Source organism: Plectropomus leopardus, chromosome 12 (assembly GCF_026936395.1).
Source record: "Plectropomus leopardus strain MGB_pleo_1.0 chromosome 12, ASM2693639v1, whole genome shotgun sequence".
Classification (NCBI taxonomy): Eukaryota; Metazoa; Chordata; class Actinopteri; order Perciformes; family Serranidae; genus Plectropomus; species Plectropomus leopardus.
The window spans coordinates 35,249,166-35,267,033 of NC_142187.1; the positions used below are offsets into that span (position 1 = coordinate 35,249,166).

At 40.1% G+C, this 17,868-nt stretch overlaps 1 protein-coding gene and 1 long non-coding RNA gene across 4 annotated transcripts in view; one reads left to right on the forward strand and one right to left on the reverse strand.

The window, feature by feature from the left end:
* On the forward strand, nucleotides 1–17,854 carry slc39a6 (solute carrier family 39 member 6). Of its 3 annotated transcripts, none has more exons than XM_042498457.2 (12): nucleotides 1–135; nucleotides 3,464–3,653; nucleotides 5,378–5,969; nucleotides 6,863–7,019; nucleotides 7,751–7,843; nucleotides 7,923–8,092; nucleotides 8,810–8,995; nucleotides 9,121–9,205; nucleotides 9,834–10,235; nucleotides 11,030–11,110; nucleotides 11,770–11,960; nucleotides 12,895–17,854. In XM_042498457.2, the coding sequence occupies exons 2-12, from the start codon at nucleotides 3,469–3,471 to the stop codon at nucleotides 13,045–13,047; spliced, it is 2,295 nt and encodes a 764-aa protein (XP_042354391.2). In that variant the 5' UTR covers nucleotides 1–135; nucleotides 3,464–3,468; the 3' UTR covers nucleotides 13,048–17,854. The 3 variants fall into 3 exon arrangements, with proteins under 3 accessions (XP_042354391.2, XP_087942083.1, XP_042354392.2); XM_088085957.1 differs by lacking the exon at nucleotides 1–135 and adding an exon at nucleotides 236–601; XM_042498458.2 differs by lacking the exon at nucleotides 1–135 and adding an exon at nucleotides 237–565.
* LOC148188145 (uncharacterized) overlaps nucleotides 11,848–17,868 on the reverse strand; it is a 16,761-nt gene continuing 10,740 nt past the window's right edge. Inside the window, exon 3 of the long non-coding RNA XR_015778235.1 lies at nucleotides 11,848–11,980. This is a non-coding gene — a long non-coding RNA (uncharacterized LOC148188145). The remainder of the gene's footprint in view (nucleotides 11,981–17,868) is intronic.

A 17,868-nucleotide genomic window follows, 5' to 3' on the forward strand; every position in this document is an offset into this window, starting at 1 on the left:
CTGAAGGAGGCACAGACATCCCTCATCCTTCATTAACGGGAGCACCGGAGAGCACCGGAGAGCAGCGAGCAGCACCGGGAGGCTCTCACACACCGACAGGGGAGGATAAAACTGCGCTGACGCTCACCGGGGACGGTAAGGTATTTTCTGCGGTTTTAGCGCGTGTTTTGGTCTCTGTGTGAGCCCGCGTGCAGCTGCAGCGTGTCCGCTCCGCACGGCGGCGGCAGCGGCTCCGTTTCCGGGTTTACCGTCTTTGTGCACACGGCACCGGGATGGTGCGGAGCGCAGAAACCCAACGTGTTTCTGTTTACCTCCAGTGTGTGTGAGTGTGTGTGTGAGAGTGTGTGTGTGTGTGTGATCAAACGGACACGCGTGGTCGGCTGTCGGGAGGATTTCATTTTTCACATGGACTGATTTTTGTTTTAAACTCCGGCGGAGCCCGCGAGGCCCGAGCCTGGGCCGCAGCCGCGCGGCAGATGCCGTCTGTCCTCCCGGAGAATTTAACCACATAACCGCCGCTAGCACGGAGGCTAACCAGGCTAACACACCGACACGAACACGGCAGGTGAGGAGGCGGCCGCCGCGTGAGCATCACCGTCAGGTATCACTTTAATTAAACACCAAACAGTCGCATCTCTGCCACAACGACGGCGAGCTGAGCGCGGATATATGACGTTTCCAGAACGCCACCCGGAAGCCTGAGCTCATCAGCGCCAGATCTCATGTAGAAAACTTAGAAATTAAAACAACTCGTCCTATTAGAGGATAGATACAACCTTAATGTGGCAGATTTTTTTGGAAACCTACAATTTAGAAGCTGCTCTGCAATTCGGCTTTACACCAAACACACCAGGCATAATCGATTTTTGATGTCATCCGTTAGCTTGATTTCAGCAATACCGCACCTCATTTAGAAAACCTATAGATTACATATCTTGTCCCATTATAGGGAATATACAACCTAAACACGACTGATTTCTTTGTAAACCAACTTTCTAGAAGCTGCGCTTCAATTCAGCTTCACATAAAACCAACCAGAAAATATATATATATATTTTTTATGCCACCCGGAAGCCAGATTTCTCCAACGCCAGACCTCATTCAGAAAACCCATTAATTTAAAAAATCTCGTCACATTATTTGATAAATACAACCTCAACATCAGTTTTTTTTGTAAACCAATTATTTAGAAGTTGCTCTTCAATTCGTCGTTACATAAAACACACCAGGATTTTTTTTCTTGCCATTAACATCAGACCTCATATAGAAAACGTATGAAACAATAATCTCGTCCCATTAGAGAACAAATAAAATCTTAACACGCCCGATTCTTTTATAAACCAACCATTTAGAAGCTGCTCTTCAATTCGGCTCTAAATAAAACACATCAGGAAATATAGGTTTTTCATATCATATCATATCATCTGGAAACGTCACACCTTATTTTAAAAAAGTTAATAAAGTAGTAAATTAGCAAAAAGAAAATCTGCTGAGAGAGAGGGATAGAAAGAAACTATGAAAACATAATGATAATTTTAAGAGGGAAAAATGTCCAGAAAACTATATATTTGTTTCTATTAAATATTTTGTCTATACTTATTATTATTATTATTAATAATAATAATAATATATTTATTTTTATTGTTTTGTTTTTACCTTATTTAAAAAAAAATATCATGTATGCTAAATTTCATGTAATTTTCTTTCCTGCATTCAAAAGTCGATTTAAGTAAATATATAAATTAACGTCAGATGTGTGTTTAATTTGAGTGTGTACTTTCACAGTTAATTCAACAACAGTGCTGCAAAGTAAATACTCTTATTATCAAAGGCCACATTTTAATGTGATGTAACTTTATACTCCTCCACTCAGTGATCATTAAAGATACTAATCGTTTAAAAAAAAGTGTGGGGGGGCTATCCTTAAAACTATATTAATAATTGTTATAGTAATAATAATTATTAACTATTTTACCAATATATGTATTTATTGATTTATTTTATTTTTACTTTGTGTGTTTTTCTTTTTAAACCCTTTTTCAATTTTAAAAATTAAAAGCTTTCAGGTAATTTTCTCGTAACTTTTTTCCGTGTTTTTGAGAGAAATGAAGCCAGTTTCCTCAGGTTTCAAAGGGTTAAATGCCTCTGTGGGTTATATCTAATCTTCGCCTGCAGACCCTGTGATCGCCGATGTGTGTGTGTGTGTGTGTGTGTGTGTGTGTGTGTGTGTGTGTGTGTGTGTGTGTGTGTGTGTGTGTGTGTGTGAGCTAATGGGATTTTTGTGAATAAGAGGTGTTTGATTGTAACGGATATCCGGACTTAACCATAATCGGGTTTAAAAAGAAAAGGGTCTTTTGTTATGCAGCGCGGCTGACACACACGCTGCCATTAACTTCCCTTTTGTATAAACACGTAAATTCATTTCAAATTAAGCAGCTGCAGAGTCAGTTATTGCTGAGCAGGTTTTACATTAAACATATAAAACAAATATTAAGAGGAATAAAAAAGTGGCAAAGTACTGCAACACTCAGGAACTTATATACAGAATAGATAAATGTACAATAAAACAATGGCGGGGATCCTTTAAAAAGTACATAACGTGTGTATTACAGCGGTTTCAGAATAAGAGCGCAGCAGCAAAAGTTCACGGTGCTGCAAATATGTAAACGTGTGCAGAGACAACAGTCTGAGAGAGTTAATGTAACAACGTCAGTATGATTTAGTGTCGTAAAGTACTTAAAACAGTATATAACATCTGCACAAGTGGCACAAATGCAGCCATTTTTAATTCATAATTACTGTAAGCAGCTTTATTATAATCATATAATTACATTTGAAGATTGTTGCTATTATTATTTCTGTTCTGTTTTTGTCTTTTTATTGGTTAAATTTTGTTTTCTGTTTATGTAAAGCAGCCTTGGGTACCTTGGAAGGTGATATATAAATCCACGTTATTATTATTATTATTATTATTATTATTATTGATTATCAATATACCGACAGACACCGCAGCGTTTGAGGACCCTTGTAAATACATTTTTTTAAAAAGCAGGGTAATATTCTGAGAAAAAACTCTAAATTTCCAAAATAATGTCACAAATTTGCGAGAAAAAAGTTGGATATTCTGAGTTATTTTTTAACCAATATCAGTCCTTATCATTAACATCAAATATTCATTAATTTTCTGAATTTTAACCCTTTAAATGCCAGGTTTTTGTCATGATGTCCTTATGTTTTTAGATTTAAAAAATACAAAAAAGAATTATTTTCAATTCTCGACAGCCAAAGTTTTTTTAAAAAACTTTTAAATATTCAATTAAATTAATTTTATTAAAATTTATTTATTTATTGCCAGAACGTATGCCGTATGCATGAACACAGCCAAGTGATAAAATGATGAAAAAATGAGGGTCGTTGGGTTTCAGACGCGGTTTAAAGTTGTTCTCACTTGTTTTCTCGGCAGAGACGATGTTGATGTTGATGCTGATGTTTCTCCTCGCGGAGAGTCTGTCCGGCGGCGACGGGTCAGCCGGTACGGACTGCAGCCTGTCCGGCACGGAGACGAACGGCGCGGCGCGTTTACTGTCCGCGGTGGTCGACGCACAGGCGGCGGAGCAGAGCCGGAGGCAGCACCTGGAGGCTCTGTTCAACAGGTGAGCTCTGACCACACACAGCTGCTGTCACGGTTTGAGCCGCCGCTCTCTGCTGACATTTTCACTGAGGGAGGAATAACGGCGTTTGCGTCCAGCACACCTTCAGATATTTTCTTCGGCTGGTGTTTCGTAAAGAGACGTTTCTCGGTCGCAGCTCAGCAAAGATTTGCCTCTGTGGTTTTACACAGTTAAAAACTGAAAAATCACATTTCAGAGTTTTTCAAACTTTTGGTAGATCTTTGTTTCTTCTGACAGTTGACCAGTAAACAGGAGATAAAGAGGATAATGAAAATAATTTTAAATTAGAAGATGTAATTAAAAAACTGTTAGAATCATAGTAACTTGCACCCTCATTTAGGATAAAAAAAAATGTAAAAATGTATTTAAAAAACAAGAGTTTTCTAAAAGTATCTGGTTTTCACAGCTTGTACAAAATGAATATTTTATGTATATTAAGTTTTTTCTTTTAATAAGTCTTATTATTTTTCACATAATAGAGATGGTTTTCTCAATTAGGAGTCTAATGGAAAAGGACTTGAACCATGATGCCTTAAATCAATATTTAAAAAGTCTAAAAAATATAAAGGCATGTGATGTGAGTTGTTTTGTTTGTTTGCTTTGTAAAATCTTTAAATAATTGGGAAATTTAAAAACTATACTAATTTACCAAATGCTTCTCGCAGTAACATCACCATAAAGTCACGTTTTATGTTGCAATAAATATTTGGGAAAAAATTTCCACAACCCTTAGTGACACATGTTGGTTCTTTTTTTTCCTGTAATACTATTTTTTTTGTAATATTTGTCTTAAATTTCATTCTGAGGGGCATTAAAATTTCCCCCTAAATCCGACACACTGGATCTCTTAAAGAAGGTATGGCTCACGTGCACTTCATGTCATGAATTAGTAAACACGTTTGTTGTTCAATAGTTAAAAATTAAACAACTGTGCGCTGAAATATTAATAATTTGTTCATAAATAGCAGTGAACTCCCCTCTGCACTGTTGAAGTTGGCTGGCAGGTCGTAAATATTGGACGAGAACTCGGTGTTGAAATTAAAATTGTTCTGGTTACGGCTGCAAAAAGAAAGCACTTTCCTTAACCCTTTAAAAGCCGCGCAGAACATGAACATGACCTGGCCCCCAAAAAGAGCAAGAAAATAGTTTTTTTTTAAAATAGAAAGAAAATAAAAGTTACAAGACAATTACCTGAAAATAAGCAACTAAAAGGTGAACACAAAAATAAACAAGTCAATGACCTAAAAGGTGCTGAAAAAATTATTTATAAATGTATATAATTTAGCTTTAGTTTAGTTTTCTTGTCACATTTGACTGATTTCTTGTATGTGCGCAGGGTTCAAAGGGTTAAACAGCTTGTAAAAGGCATCTGAATTCAGCTCTAGAAAACTGACGTCCATCCAGGTTTCAAAGGGTTAATTGATTTTTGGTAAAATTAACGATCTATTAATCGATTGTTTTAAAAAATACATAAAAACTTATTTCACAAAATGCAAAATGTGTTTTCTTCAAAGCTCTCAGCAGCGTACTGAATATAATTTGACAGCGTTGCAAAGCCGATTGATTACATTTCACGTTTGATTCAAGTCTTAGCGACAGATTAATTGATCACTGATTAATTGTTATCCTCAGCATTTCTGGAAGAAGTTATTTTGTACGAAAACTGAATTTTTGTCGTATTTTTCGATGTTTTCTAAACGTGACAGATACGGAGAAAACGGCACCATCTCTCTGGCCGGGTTGAAGCGTCTCCTGCAGAGCGTGGGCTTGGACCGCATCAGGACCGTTATGGTGCAACATCACGAGCAACCGGGCCACCACGATCACCTCCACCATCGCCACCACCATCACCATCACCACCACGAGGGTCGCCAGCACCATCACCCCCATCTCCACGACAACCCGCATCACCAGAAACGCACTGAGCCCTCACAGCTCGGAAAGTTTCCAAAGACGACCGAAGTGTCCAAAGATCAGCAAAACCACCACAACCTGCACGACAAGAAGGCCACGGCGGCGGCGGCTCAGGCGGCTCAGGCGGTCGGCAGCACGGCGGCGTACAGCGCCCAGCTGGTGGTGAAACCAGATGAAGCTCATAAGAGAGAAGACGGCAGCACGGAGCAACCCGGTCCTGCAGGGGAGGAAACCACCCGAGCGTCTGCCGCCAGACTGGTTCCTGAGAGCCAGACGCAGGCTGCCGCAGTCAGCCGCGGGGACCACGACCATGACCACCATGACCACGACCATGACCACATAAACCAGGATCTTCCCCACAACCACAGCGTGGACGGTGTCGAGGTACGACATTAGCTTCTCATTTTCAGCTGGGCTTTGTTTAACCCTTTAGAGTCCGCTTTAATATCACACACTCGTATCACTCTGCACACAAAATGCACTTGCACTTCAAAAATCAGGCAATAAAATTATTATACAGTAATGTGATTTTCTGCTTTCATTTGGTTCATTTTTTAAATTACCATCAGTCCTATTCATAAATATCAAATATTCATTAATTTTACAAATTTTGACCCTTTAAATGCCAGGTTTTTGTCATGATGCCACTATGTTTTTAGATGAAAAAAAGAATGATGTTGAGTGTCCTCCTCAGTGTGTGAGTGTAGCTGCTGACAGTCTGGGATATGTCAGTGTGTGAGTGTAGCTGCTGACAGTCTGGGATATGTCAGTGTGTGAGTGTAGCTGCTGACAGTCTGGGATATGTCAGTGATCAGCAGCTACATTGACTGTGACAGGTCACCTAGTGGAAATAGCATGTATTTCCTCCATATGCCAAATATGGTCAAAATGACCTCATCAGGTGGAAAATAGTCAAAATGACAAATTCAGAGTCAAAAGCCCAGAATGACACCCAGAAATAATACAAGTCCTGTTTTTCTGCTCTGATGGCTGTGGGATCAAAAATGTCAGTTTGAATGGGTTTCAATGGAGCATTTTTGGACCTGAACAGTCTGAATGTAACTATTTAGTTTCCACAGTGTATTTTAGTCTTATTGTAGGAGCTGAGCTGCAAATTCACTGATTACACTCAAATACACAATCTGGACTACATTTAGGACACATGCATCAACACACACACAGTTATCACAACAGGAAGAAGAAAAGAGACTCAAATGAGACAAACAGTCCCTAAGAAATGTGAGAGCACGTGTTGAGTTGTTGTGTTTTACCTGCAGTGTCTCAACGCGTCCAGCATCCTGTCCTCACACGGCATGTCTCAGGAGGTGGGTGTGACCCTCGCTGACTTCAGCCTCCTATGCCCCGCCCTCCTCAACCAGATTGATGGCGGCGCGTGCGTCCGGCACGGCGGCGCTGCAGAACACGGGGAGAGAGGTGGGAGCTCATAAACGAGACAAATCTTCATCCTTTAAAGAAAAAAAACAAAAAAATTATGTTAAGGTATCAGCGAGTTTAGAGACGGTCACACAAAGATTTTGTTACCTTTGACCTCTTGAGCTGTAACGTCCAAATCTCACTTTTACTGTGTTTTTGAGGATTAAGTTGATCGTGGCTCAATAATTGTCTGAGGACTTTTGAATTTTTGTCTCCTGCGTTTTAAATGCAGTGCAGCGATACTCGACCTGCTTTAAGGCCCTTTGACAGGATTTTAGGACTTTTCTAGGGCTTTCACATGATTCTCGGATTTTAGGATTTTAGGAGATTTTTAGGATTTTAGCACATTTATTAAATTTTAGGATGTTTCTAGGATCACTGGACGTCTAGGACTTTTATGTCATTCTCAGATTTTAAGATGTTTCTTGGATTTTAGGATATTCCTTTGATTGTAGGACATTTGTAGGATTTTAGCACGTTTCTCAGATTTTTTTTCTTGATTTTAGAACGTTTTTAGGATTTTAGGATGTTTATCCTAGAAAAATCCTAAAATCCTCAAACATCCTAAAATCCATGAAACATCTTTAAAACTTAGAGGTGTCCTAAAATCCCAGGGCCCGTGTGTGGGACTGCTGCTGCTGGTCTCTGCTGCAGTATTTAGACGGCTGTGACTGAAAAATGAAGTTTTCTGGCGGTTTTGTAGTTTGATAAAACTGTTTTTTAATCACCAGACCACAAACACGGTCACAGTCACCATGGTGACCACAACAGCTCAGCGCACGGCCACAGGGAGCCCTCGGCGGGGGACCGAAACATCACGATAGGTAAAATCATCTTCTGTTGTTTCATCTTTGGATGAGCGATGACTTTAACGAAGTAACCGTGTTCGTGTGCGTGCTGCAGCGTGGGTCGGAGGCTTCGTCTCCATCACCATCATCTCCCTGCTGTCCCTGCTCGGCGTCGTCCTCATCCCGCTCATGAACAGAGTTTTCTTCAAGTTCCTCCTCAGCTTCCTGGTGGCGCTGGCCGTCGGCACGCTGAGCGGCGACGCCTTCCTTCATCTCATCCCCCACGTGAGTCACATTTTACGCCGCAGCGATTTCACCTCCTTTAGGTTTCTTCTCGAGCCCGACCGATTTATCAGCCGACATGACGATATGAGCCTTTCACAGACGTATCGGAGCATATCGGCGTATATTTTAACCAATATGTGCTGATAAGAAAACTTTTTTTACAAACCATATAATACAGAAAACGATGCTCGGGTGGTTTAGAAATGATCATCAATGACTGATACTGAACAGCACTGATGTTTATCAAGCTATTTATTCTTTATTTAAACGGTCAGCAAAGACCAAACCGTACTGATGTTTATTTTATTCTTATTTACTGTTTTTTTTTACTATTTTTGTAAGTCCGTGATGTTCAGTAAGTCGTTAAATATGTTTTTTTGTTTTAGAAAGCAGCCCTCTAACTGCTTTGGCATCGTCATATCGGTGTAAAATCAGAGCATGATCCACATCGATATCATCTGTTTTCATTCCAAAATCAGCATCTGTCTCAAAAATCACATATTAATCAGGCTCTAGTTTCTTTGTCTGCAGCCAGATTCAGAAAAAGAGCCAGAAAGAGCTCAAATAAGCAGATTTTGAGGCGTTCGACTCACCTGAAGTCGCTCCCGCTCTGAGCAGCAGAGGAGGTGCTGCGGCTCATGTCGGGTTTAGACTCGGCTGGTTTTCAGCTCGCTCTCGTCTCTCTCTGTTCACGTGTTGTCGGCGTTGGCGCTCCAGTCTCAGGGGGGCCACCATCACCACCACGAGGTCTCTGGGACGGAGGGACATCACGTCCACGCCGAGCCGGAGGAGGACCTGGACGCCGTGTGGAAGGGTCTGACGGCTCTGAGCGGAGTCTACCTCATGTTTCTCATCGAACACTTCCTGACGCTGGGAAAAATGTACAAGGACAAGAAGCAAAAGGTTCGATCACGTTCTCTGTTATTACAAACATTTAGCGTATTGAATGTTTTCCTCTGCTCTGAAACGTGCGGTTTAATATTGTGTCTCTGCTGTGGATAAAAACGACGTTCGTGCCGTCCAAACAGATCCAGAAGAAGTGGGACCAGAACGACAAAGCGGATCCAGAGAAGCAGCCCGCTCTGGAGGAGAACGACCTGAAGCCGACTGAAGGTGAGACGCTCCGAACAAAGACGCCGCAACCGGAAATCTTCAGCTTTCCAAAACCACAAAATGTCTCTTAAGCCCCAAAAAAGCACAAACACGAACATCTGACTTTTGTATGTAGTGGGAAAGGTTAGATTTGGTATTCAAGCTGCAGTTTTCCCATCACCAAAATTCAGTCTAACTTTGGAGCGTTCACTGAGAAGACTTGAATTTTAGACATTTCTTGGCCTTAAGGACATGTCCAGGATTTTAAAGCATTTCTTGGATTTTGGGACGTTTCTTCGGTTTTAAGACACCTTTTTTTCAGATAAAAAAGCTCATTTTGATGGTGTTTTTTCCCTCTGGCTCCTTGTGTTTTTTAATTCAGAGTGAATCACTTTATTTTTATCGTGAATTGGAGGCGGTTGGGGGAGGGGCCCAGATTTGGTCTGTGGGTTGTAATTTAAGTGTCACCGGTCTGAATGAAAAGTGTCATTAGGTAACTTTTGTTGGGACTTGGTGCTAAATAAATAAATCGACCATTTCTGCGGACAAACTTTACCTTCTTACTCTGTCTCATCAAAAACATACAGATTTCATCATCTTCTGTATTTCAGCAGCGAGACGAAAGTGAGAATTATTCTCTTCCTTTCAGACGTGGAGACTAATGGCGCCGGGATGTTTGGCGACCACTCGAGCAGCCTGCACGGCGGCAGCGTGGCGGAGGAGGAGCAGGTGATGCTGGCGCCGCAGGTGTCCGTCGTCTCGCCGCAGGGTTACGGCGGAGCGTCGGGGGCCGCCGCCTACACCGCCGAGGACTGCGAGAACAAATGCCACTCCCACTTCCACGACACGGTGGGCCAGACCGACAGCATGCACCACCATCACCACGACTACCACCACATCCTGCACCACCACCACTCCCAGAACCACCACCCCCACAGCCACTCCCACTCCTACTCAGAGCAGCACTTCCAGCAGGCCGGCGTGGCCACGCTCGCCTGGATGGTCATCATGGGCGACGGACTGCACAACTTCAGCGACGGCCTGGCGATCGGTGAGTCAGCGTTACTGTAACTCGTGATCTGTGTCCGAGGCGAGCGTGGACACGCGATGACTCGGAATCAAATACCACAATATTTTTCACCAAATCCTTCGATATCGATATTGCAGTGATCTCTCCATCATAAAAAAAGTTTTTAAAATTTGATCTAACTCAAAGAAAGAAGACCCGGGTTCTCGCAGATCCTTAAAAAGCCTTAAAAGGCATTGAATTCATTGACCTTAAATGAGGGCCTAAATTGGTTTTTTCAAGGTTCATACACATGTGCATCGATGAATCTCCAGGACTTTTCCAGGACTCTGAGGCAAAATTTTAATAGAAAACATGACTTTGAAGACATGTTTTCTTTAAAAAATAAAATGGCGTTTATTCAATTTTCTTTGAAATTTCTTGGTGATTTTTTTTTAAGAGAAAACGTTCTTCTTTAAAGGCATGTTTTCTTTAAAAAATAACAAAAAAACACAGCCATTTAAAGTTGTTTGCCTCTTCCCTGAGCCAAACTAAAAAAAAACAGAGTCCCTTATATATAAAGATAATTGTGATATTTAGAGTTATATCTACCAAATATCTGTTCCTGCAGAGACAGGAAGTATCTCCCTCCAGTCAGGAAGAGCGAGCAGTCTCAAACGTCCGCACTAAGACTGCGACTCTACGTTATTAACAATAAGAAACTAATGAACAGAACAGAGCCGCCGGGCTGCTGACTTTCGTTAGGATGATAATCGTAACGTCAAAGATCGTATTTGAGCAGCGGCGATGACGGTCGGTTTGAATGTTTCGCTCTGCAGGAGCCGCCTTCACGGAGGGTCTGTCCAGCGGTCTGAGCACGTCTGTGGCTGTTTTCTGTCACGAGCTGCCTCACGAGTTAGGTAAGACCTTTTTTCCTCTTTTCTCTGTGACAAACTACAAGTTTTCTCACGATTATCTTGATTTTTGTCTGTGACATTGGATAAAAAATTCGGGGTCGACAGGTTATCGGCCTGGCCATTTATCGTGCCGATATTTGGCATTTTGTGGATTATCTACATCAGTTTTATTTTAACGATTGCTGATTAAATTAACAAAAAGTGCAAAGAAAGTGTCAGCACAGCAGGAACTTTTACTTTGTGAAACCTCAGGGAGATATTTTTATTTATTTAATTTGTTTTAATTTAAATTGTTACTTGACTTTATAAAGAAGTTGCTGTTTCTGATGTTGAAATTTTTGATGAAACATTTTGCTAAAATCATTTAATCACAGTTTTGTTTTGGTGCTTGTTAAATTCCAAATGCTACATTTTGACAAAAAGATTTTCATTTTGATTGTAAACACACATTCGTTCCAAATATCGGTCATCGGTCTCATTAAGCTTCGTATCGGCCCTGAAAACCAAAATGAGTCGACCTGTGAAAAATGTCTGCGTTGATGCGTCAGACAGCCAAACTCATGTTTATCTGGTGTTTGGATTTTAAGCATTTTGGATCTCGTGCAGTGACGGTTTTTTACCTGAGATGATGCTCGCAGCTGAGTGTCGACTCTGTTTCCCAGGTGACTTTGCGGTGCTCCTGAAGGCCGGGATGACGGTGCGTCAGGCCATCCTCTACAACGTGTTGTCGGCCATGACGGCGTATTTGGGCATGGTGACCGGTATCCTGATCGGACATTACGCCGAGAACATCTCCATGTGGATCTTCGCCCTCACAGCCGGCCTCTTCATGTATGTGGCGCTGGTGGACATGGTGAGTCGACCTCGCCGACGCTGCAACAAACGGCAAATTATCACAAGACGACCACGAACGGGTTTTTTTCTGCAAAAAATATCAATTTAGAGGTTGTTTTTTTTTTTATCCTAAAAATGTTGCGTAACACTTTAACTTTCACTCAACTCGTGATTCAATAAAATTCACGATCATCCTAAAATCTACGAAATGTAATAAACTCTACGAAATGTCCTAACATCCTCGAAACCTCCTAAAACCAGAATAACGTCCTAAAATCCACAAAATGTCACAAAATTCCAGAAACGTCCAAACATCCTAAAATCAGAGAAATGTCCTAAAATTCTGAAAAACGTGTATGTGAGCAAGCTGTTGGATTGTGTGTTTGGGCTGACAGATTAAAATCAATAATTAAACAGTAGGAAAGCGCAGAAATGATTCGTTATCGGCGTCACGCGGCGCCGAGAGAAACTCCTCAGCTGTTTACTGCTGACTCAGCAGAACTGAATCTCCTCCAGTCAGCTGCATCTGTTCTGTCGACTCGACACGTCTGACCGTCAGCCGCTCAGAGCGCCTTCAGGAGCAGATGGGCTCTTCACACACACACACACACACACACACACACACACACACACACACACACACACACACACACACACACACACACACACACACACACACACACACACACTAAAGATCAGACAGCTGAGAGGAGCGCCGTCACAAACTGCTGCCATCTGAAAACAGCAAAGCTTCTCTTTCTGTTCTTTAAATTTTTTGGTGATTTTAGGGGAAAAATGATCATTGTTAATTTATTTTGGTAATTGGTAAAAATCTGAATTTCCTGTCATTTGATGAATCATATAGTTTTGTATCGTTTCCCACACAGTAAATGTGCCGTGTCCGGGCGCCGCTCTGCAGACCGGCGTGACGTCAGTGTGGTTTCTCTCCGCAGGTGCCCGAGATGCTGCATAACGACGCCGGAGATCACGGCTTCAGCCACTGCGGCTTCTTCCTGCTGCAGAACGCCGGCATCCTGCTGGGCTTCTGCATCATGCTGCTCATCGCCATTTTCGAGCACAAAATCCAGCTGGACCTCGGCTACTGAAGAGGGCGGCGTCCTCCCGAGCTCCTCGTGCTTCTGTCACAAGTGTAGTGTTGTTTTTTTACTTTATTTGTCGCTTTAGACAGTCCGATCGCATCGATTTAGTTCGTGTTCGTGTCACATGATGCAGGAAGAAGCATCACTTCAATCGAATGTAATCCAGGAAGTCGCCATGTCCGACGGGAGCAGAAGCCACACGCCAACGAGCTGCGAGCGTCAAATATCTGCTGCTCTAAAGAAGCGTTTCTTCTTTTTGTACTTTTAGGGACTGCTGTTAAAAAACGCAGACCCCGAAGTGGGAGAAAACAAAAAATAACTAAAAATTCCAAACAGCTCTTATCTCTAAAAAATCCAAACAGACACTAAAGCAGCACGAGAAAACTGTGATTTCCTCCCGTCGACCTTTTTGCCAACATATTTGATTTAGTTCGTGTTTTTTTTCTGTTTTAAGTGTTTCTGCTGCTGAGTTTAACCAGATCAGTATTCCAGATGAAATCCGAAGTGCCGTAACAGCCCCAGTGTGAGCGCAACGCCACACTGACGGACCCCTCACGTCTGAGAGTCCCTGCTTTAACCCGTTAACCCTTTCAAACCTGAGACTTCATTTCTTTTTTTTTTAAAGGGAAAAAGGAAAATGAGCAACTTCATGAGAAATTTAAAAAAAATAATATTGCAACAAATTAGTAAAAAAGTAAAAGAAAAATATCTGGAAATTAATTTAAAAAAAGAAAAAAACAACTACAAAAAAAATCAAAACAAGTGAAAAGTTTCGATGGACCAGCAGGAAATCCGTCTGTTCAACGAGTTCAGCCAGATGAAGGAAAAGGTGCCGAAAATGAACAGCTGCTGCTGCTGTTACAGTGCGGGCGCTCTGATCAAAGAGATGAGACTCTGAAAATGACCAAAGTGTAAATACGTCGGTGAAAAACCAGACGCAGCTGTTTTCAGTTGAAACGAGGCTTCAGACTCAAAATCAAACCACAAAAGTGAAACTGTTTTCTCCTGTTACAACATTTCGTTTTCTGCTTTGAATGAGTTTTCGGCGGTCTGCTGCTTCTTTAGACAGTGCAGCTCGACCGAGATTTATTAACCCCTTGAAACCTGGATTTGACCAGATTTCTTTCAAAAACATGGAAAGCAGGCAATGAGCAATTTTCATTTCTTTTTTAAAAAGACCACAAAAATAGCAAGAAATGAGTGAATTTGTAAAAGAAAATGACCAGAAATAACCAGAAAAAATGCTCAAATAAAATAATGTATCTAAGTAAAGATAATTTCTGATTATAATAATTTCAATTCTAGTTTTTTTTGTATTTTCTCAGTTATTTAAAAAAATTCTGATGAATCTCTGGGTTTTTTGCAAATTTGTAAGATCATTTTCTCGTCACCTTTTATAATATTTTTGCAATTTGCGAGACATTTCACGTAAAGTTGCTTATCATCTTATTTTCCAGTTATTCTTGTAAGAAATCTAAAGTATTTGCTCAACATTCGAAAGGTTCAGATGCCTGAGAAAGACGATCCAGGTTTCAAAGGGTTAACAGTTCTGAAACATGATTAGTTGGAAGATGGAAGCACCCTCTGATTTTTAGGTAGAAAAATAAATGTAAATGGTAATAATTTCCTTTTTCGGGGGCGTTTGAACGGAGCTGATCCGGTGTGATTTGTGCATGTGGAGCTACATTCCTTAAGTTTTTCTCATCTAAAGAAAAAATGTTGCACTTATTTGAACATTTTGAAGGGCGACTATAGCGTACGAGTTTTTGTTTTAGTTCCTTTACTGTGGCAGCTTCTCTTTTTTTTGCGTGCTTTAGTTTAAGATTTAATCGTGTTTTTTAGTCTCAACAAACAGCGGATTAAACACCCGCAGACGTCTTGATTCTCTAAGTTAAAATGGTCGAGAGGATCAGTTTTCGTGTCTCTGTGTCCAACACTAAACGTGTCTTCCAGAGACTGTGTAACACTCACAGACGAAACACAAATCTGCAGCTTTTAATGTAATGATCCCACAAAAACATGAATACAGATGTAATAATTATTACATTACAGCCAATATTGTTTTAATGTAATAATTATTACATTTGTGGGGACTTTTTACGTTTGTGGGAAAGTGAAAATATTCAGCTTCCAACAAAAAACGTCCCACAAATGCAATATGAAAATGAGAAATGTTCTTTGTTGTTATTGACTGTTACACGGGTCAGCGGGTTCCCGTCAGCTCATGGGAAAATATCGCAGCTCTGGGTGGGAAATGGATTACGTTTGTGGGATTATTACATGAAAAGCTGCAGATCTGCTCTGTGTTTGTGGTTAATGACGTTTGTGGGTGTCAGAGTGTCTGCTGATGTGTGCTCGTATCGCCAAACTTCAGCGATAACGTGTTTTATTCTGTTGGAGCCACACTGACTGCGTTTACACCCACTATGTCGTTTTTTTCCTGACAATATTTCTACTAAGCTCATTTACACGACTAATAGAAATTAATATTTCACTAATAAATAATAAATAATAAACTTAATTTAACACTTATCTAAACAAAGTTCTAAAGTGCAAAAGACTACACAAAGAAATATACAAATATCATAAAACTAAATCAAGAGCTAAGATAAAAGTGTAAAGGACATAAAACACAAAATTTCCTCTTCTTATAAAATATGTTTTAAGCAATTTAAAACTGATTTAAAAGCATGCAGCGTGTGATTCCCGTTACGTGCAAACTCCAGCTAACGCGCCCTTACGGGACATTTAAACGACAAACTAATCGAGAAAATAACGAACAGATTAATCCGATCAGTCGTGTGCTGCAGCTCCATTTACATGAAGCGTAGCATATTTAGAGTATTGTTATATTTGCAGTTTTAGTGGAATATAGTTGAGCATGTAGACGTAGTCGGTGACTGATTGGTCCTGAATTTTGACGTCTGTGCGAGAGGAAAACCGAGTCCAGTGTTCGTCTGTCCAGTGAAAAGCTGAAAAGCAAATTCTGGCAGCAGAAAGTGAAACTCAGCAGGTGGTCTGCAGGCTGGAGTGTTTTTTTGTTTTTTGTTCACTATTTTTTACATATATTTTATATTTTATTGGTACAATAGAAGAGTTAACGTGGCAGCTCAACACTGATGGTGTTCACAGAAACAAACACGTCGGTCTTTGTTAAAATATTTCTCCTGTTCGGTTCGGATGTGGACTTTTCTAACATTTCATTATCGCAGCAGAAACACACATAAGTCAAACTTCAGATCTGCCATCACCTGTTTTTCTTTACTTTACTTTAGAAACATTTGTTGCTGTTTAGGTCAAATAACAGTGTTCCCTCACAGGTCGTGAAAAAGTTATTTTCCCGCCTAAAAAAAGTATCTGCTTAGAAAAAACAAACTACAAAAGCAAGTAGAGTCACTGTGTCCGTCACATGTACAGTATTATACTATATGTATATATTTGTGTACAATACTGTAAAAGTACGTGTGGGATTAGTTTGTACTTCACTCACTGTGCTGTTTTTTGTGAACAACGTGAGTCTCTGTTACGTCGCATTCAACACGAACTGAAAGAATCTCATTCAGAGAAAAAGGAGTCCAAAAATTAACGCCATCTTTTCACGTTTTGTCTGAATTAAAAAGTTGAAATGTTTGAAATGAATCTGTTCATGAAGAAACGGCAGCAGGTGGATTAAATCATCGTACAGCTCGAAACGTCTCATGATGAGAATTTATGATTTTTATTGAAAGTGTTTCTGAGTTTCTGATTGGACTCGGAGGTCGTTTTTGGGTTTGTGGTTGTGAGAAACTTAAATTCATTCAAAATGGATGTAATGACACAAAGAGGAAGTCGTCCCCCCAAATTCCAGGCCTGGGAAAGTCATGGAATTTTTTTTCACAAACCTGTATTGAAATACACGATGTGTTGTGAAATGTGAAAATCCAACGATTATTTCTGTTTTTACGGTTTCTGTCTGTGATAAATGGTGTCATTTTTGGTGAGTTTTTTTTAAGTAAACACGCCTTTTATTTAGAAGGCAGGTTTATTTAAAATATTAAATCACCAAAATTCTTTAAAGAAAAAAAAACTCTTTAAATTTCAAAAATCTTTTTTAAAAAAAAGAATAATAATAAAAAAAAATGTCTTAAGAAATCACCCAAAAAAAAATTTTTTTAAAATTATTTTACCGAAACATGCCCACTGGTTTGAAATGCATGTATATTTAAAAAAAATGGTGGTAAAATAAATACAACAAACATCCATCTAAAGTTGCATGTTCCTCCCCTAAAGCCCAAAATTTAAAACATAGGTGTCTCCCTAGTACTTAAAAATTAATGAATGAATAATTCTTTAAAAGAAAATCCCTGTTAAAAAAGTGATTAAAGTTACTTTTTTTAAAACTGTTTTCACGAGTTGAATCGCTTGAATGTCAAGAGCGTATTTTGTGCTTCTATTCTTTTGAAAAGCTTCCCCAGAATTTAATTTAAAAGAAGCTCCTGTTATTATTTTTTTTTGTTAATTTTGCACATTTCCTGCACGACTGTTACGATACATGAGTATTTGTGTCATTATTAAATATTTATTATTATAAATATTTTCCACTCAGTTTTAATCAAAAGTCCAGCTTCACCAACATTTAATGCTGCTGAAAATCATGACTCGACTTCCTGTGGCCCCAAAAACAACCGCCGAGTCCCGTCGTCGCCCGTTAGTCTCCAGCGAAAGAGTTTCATCGGTATGAAGTTCTGCTGAAACAGTGTTTCTGTTATTTTGTCCACCCCTGTACTGACTCACTGTGACCTTCCTCAACACAAATAAACTTCTGTCACCTTCACTCGCTCATTTTTC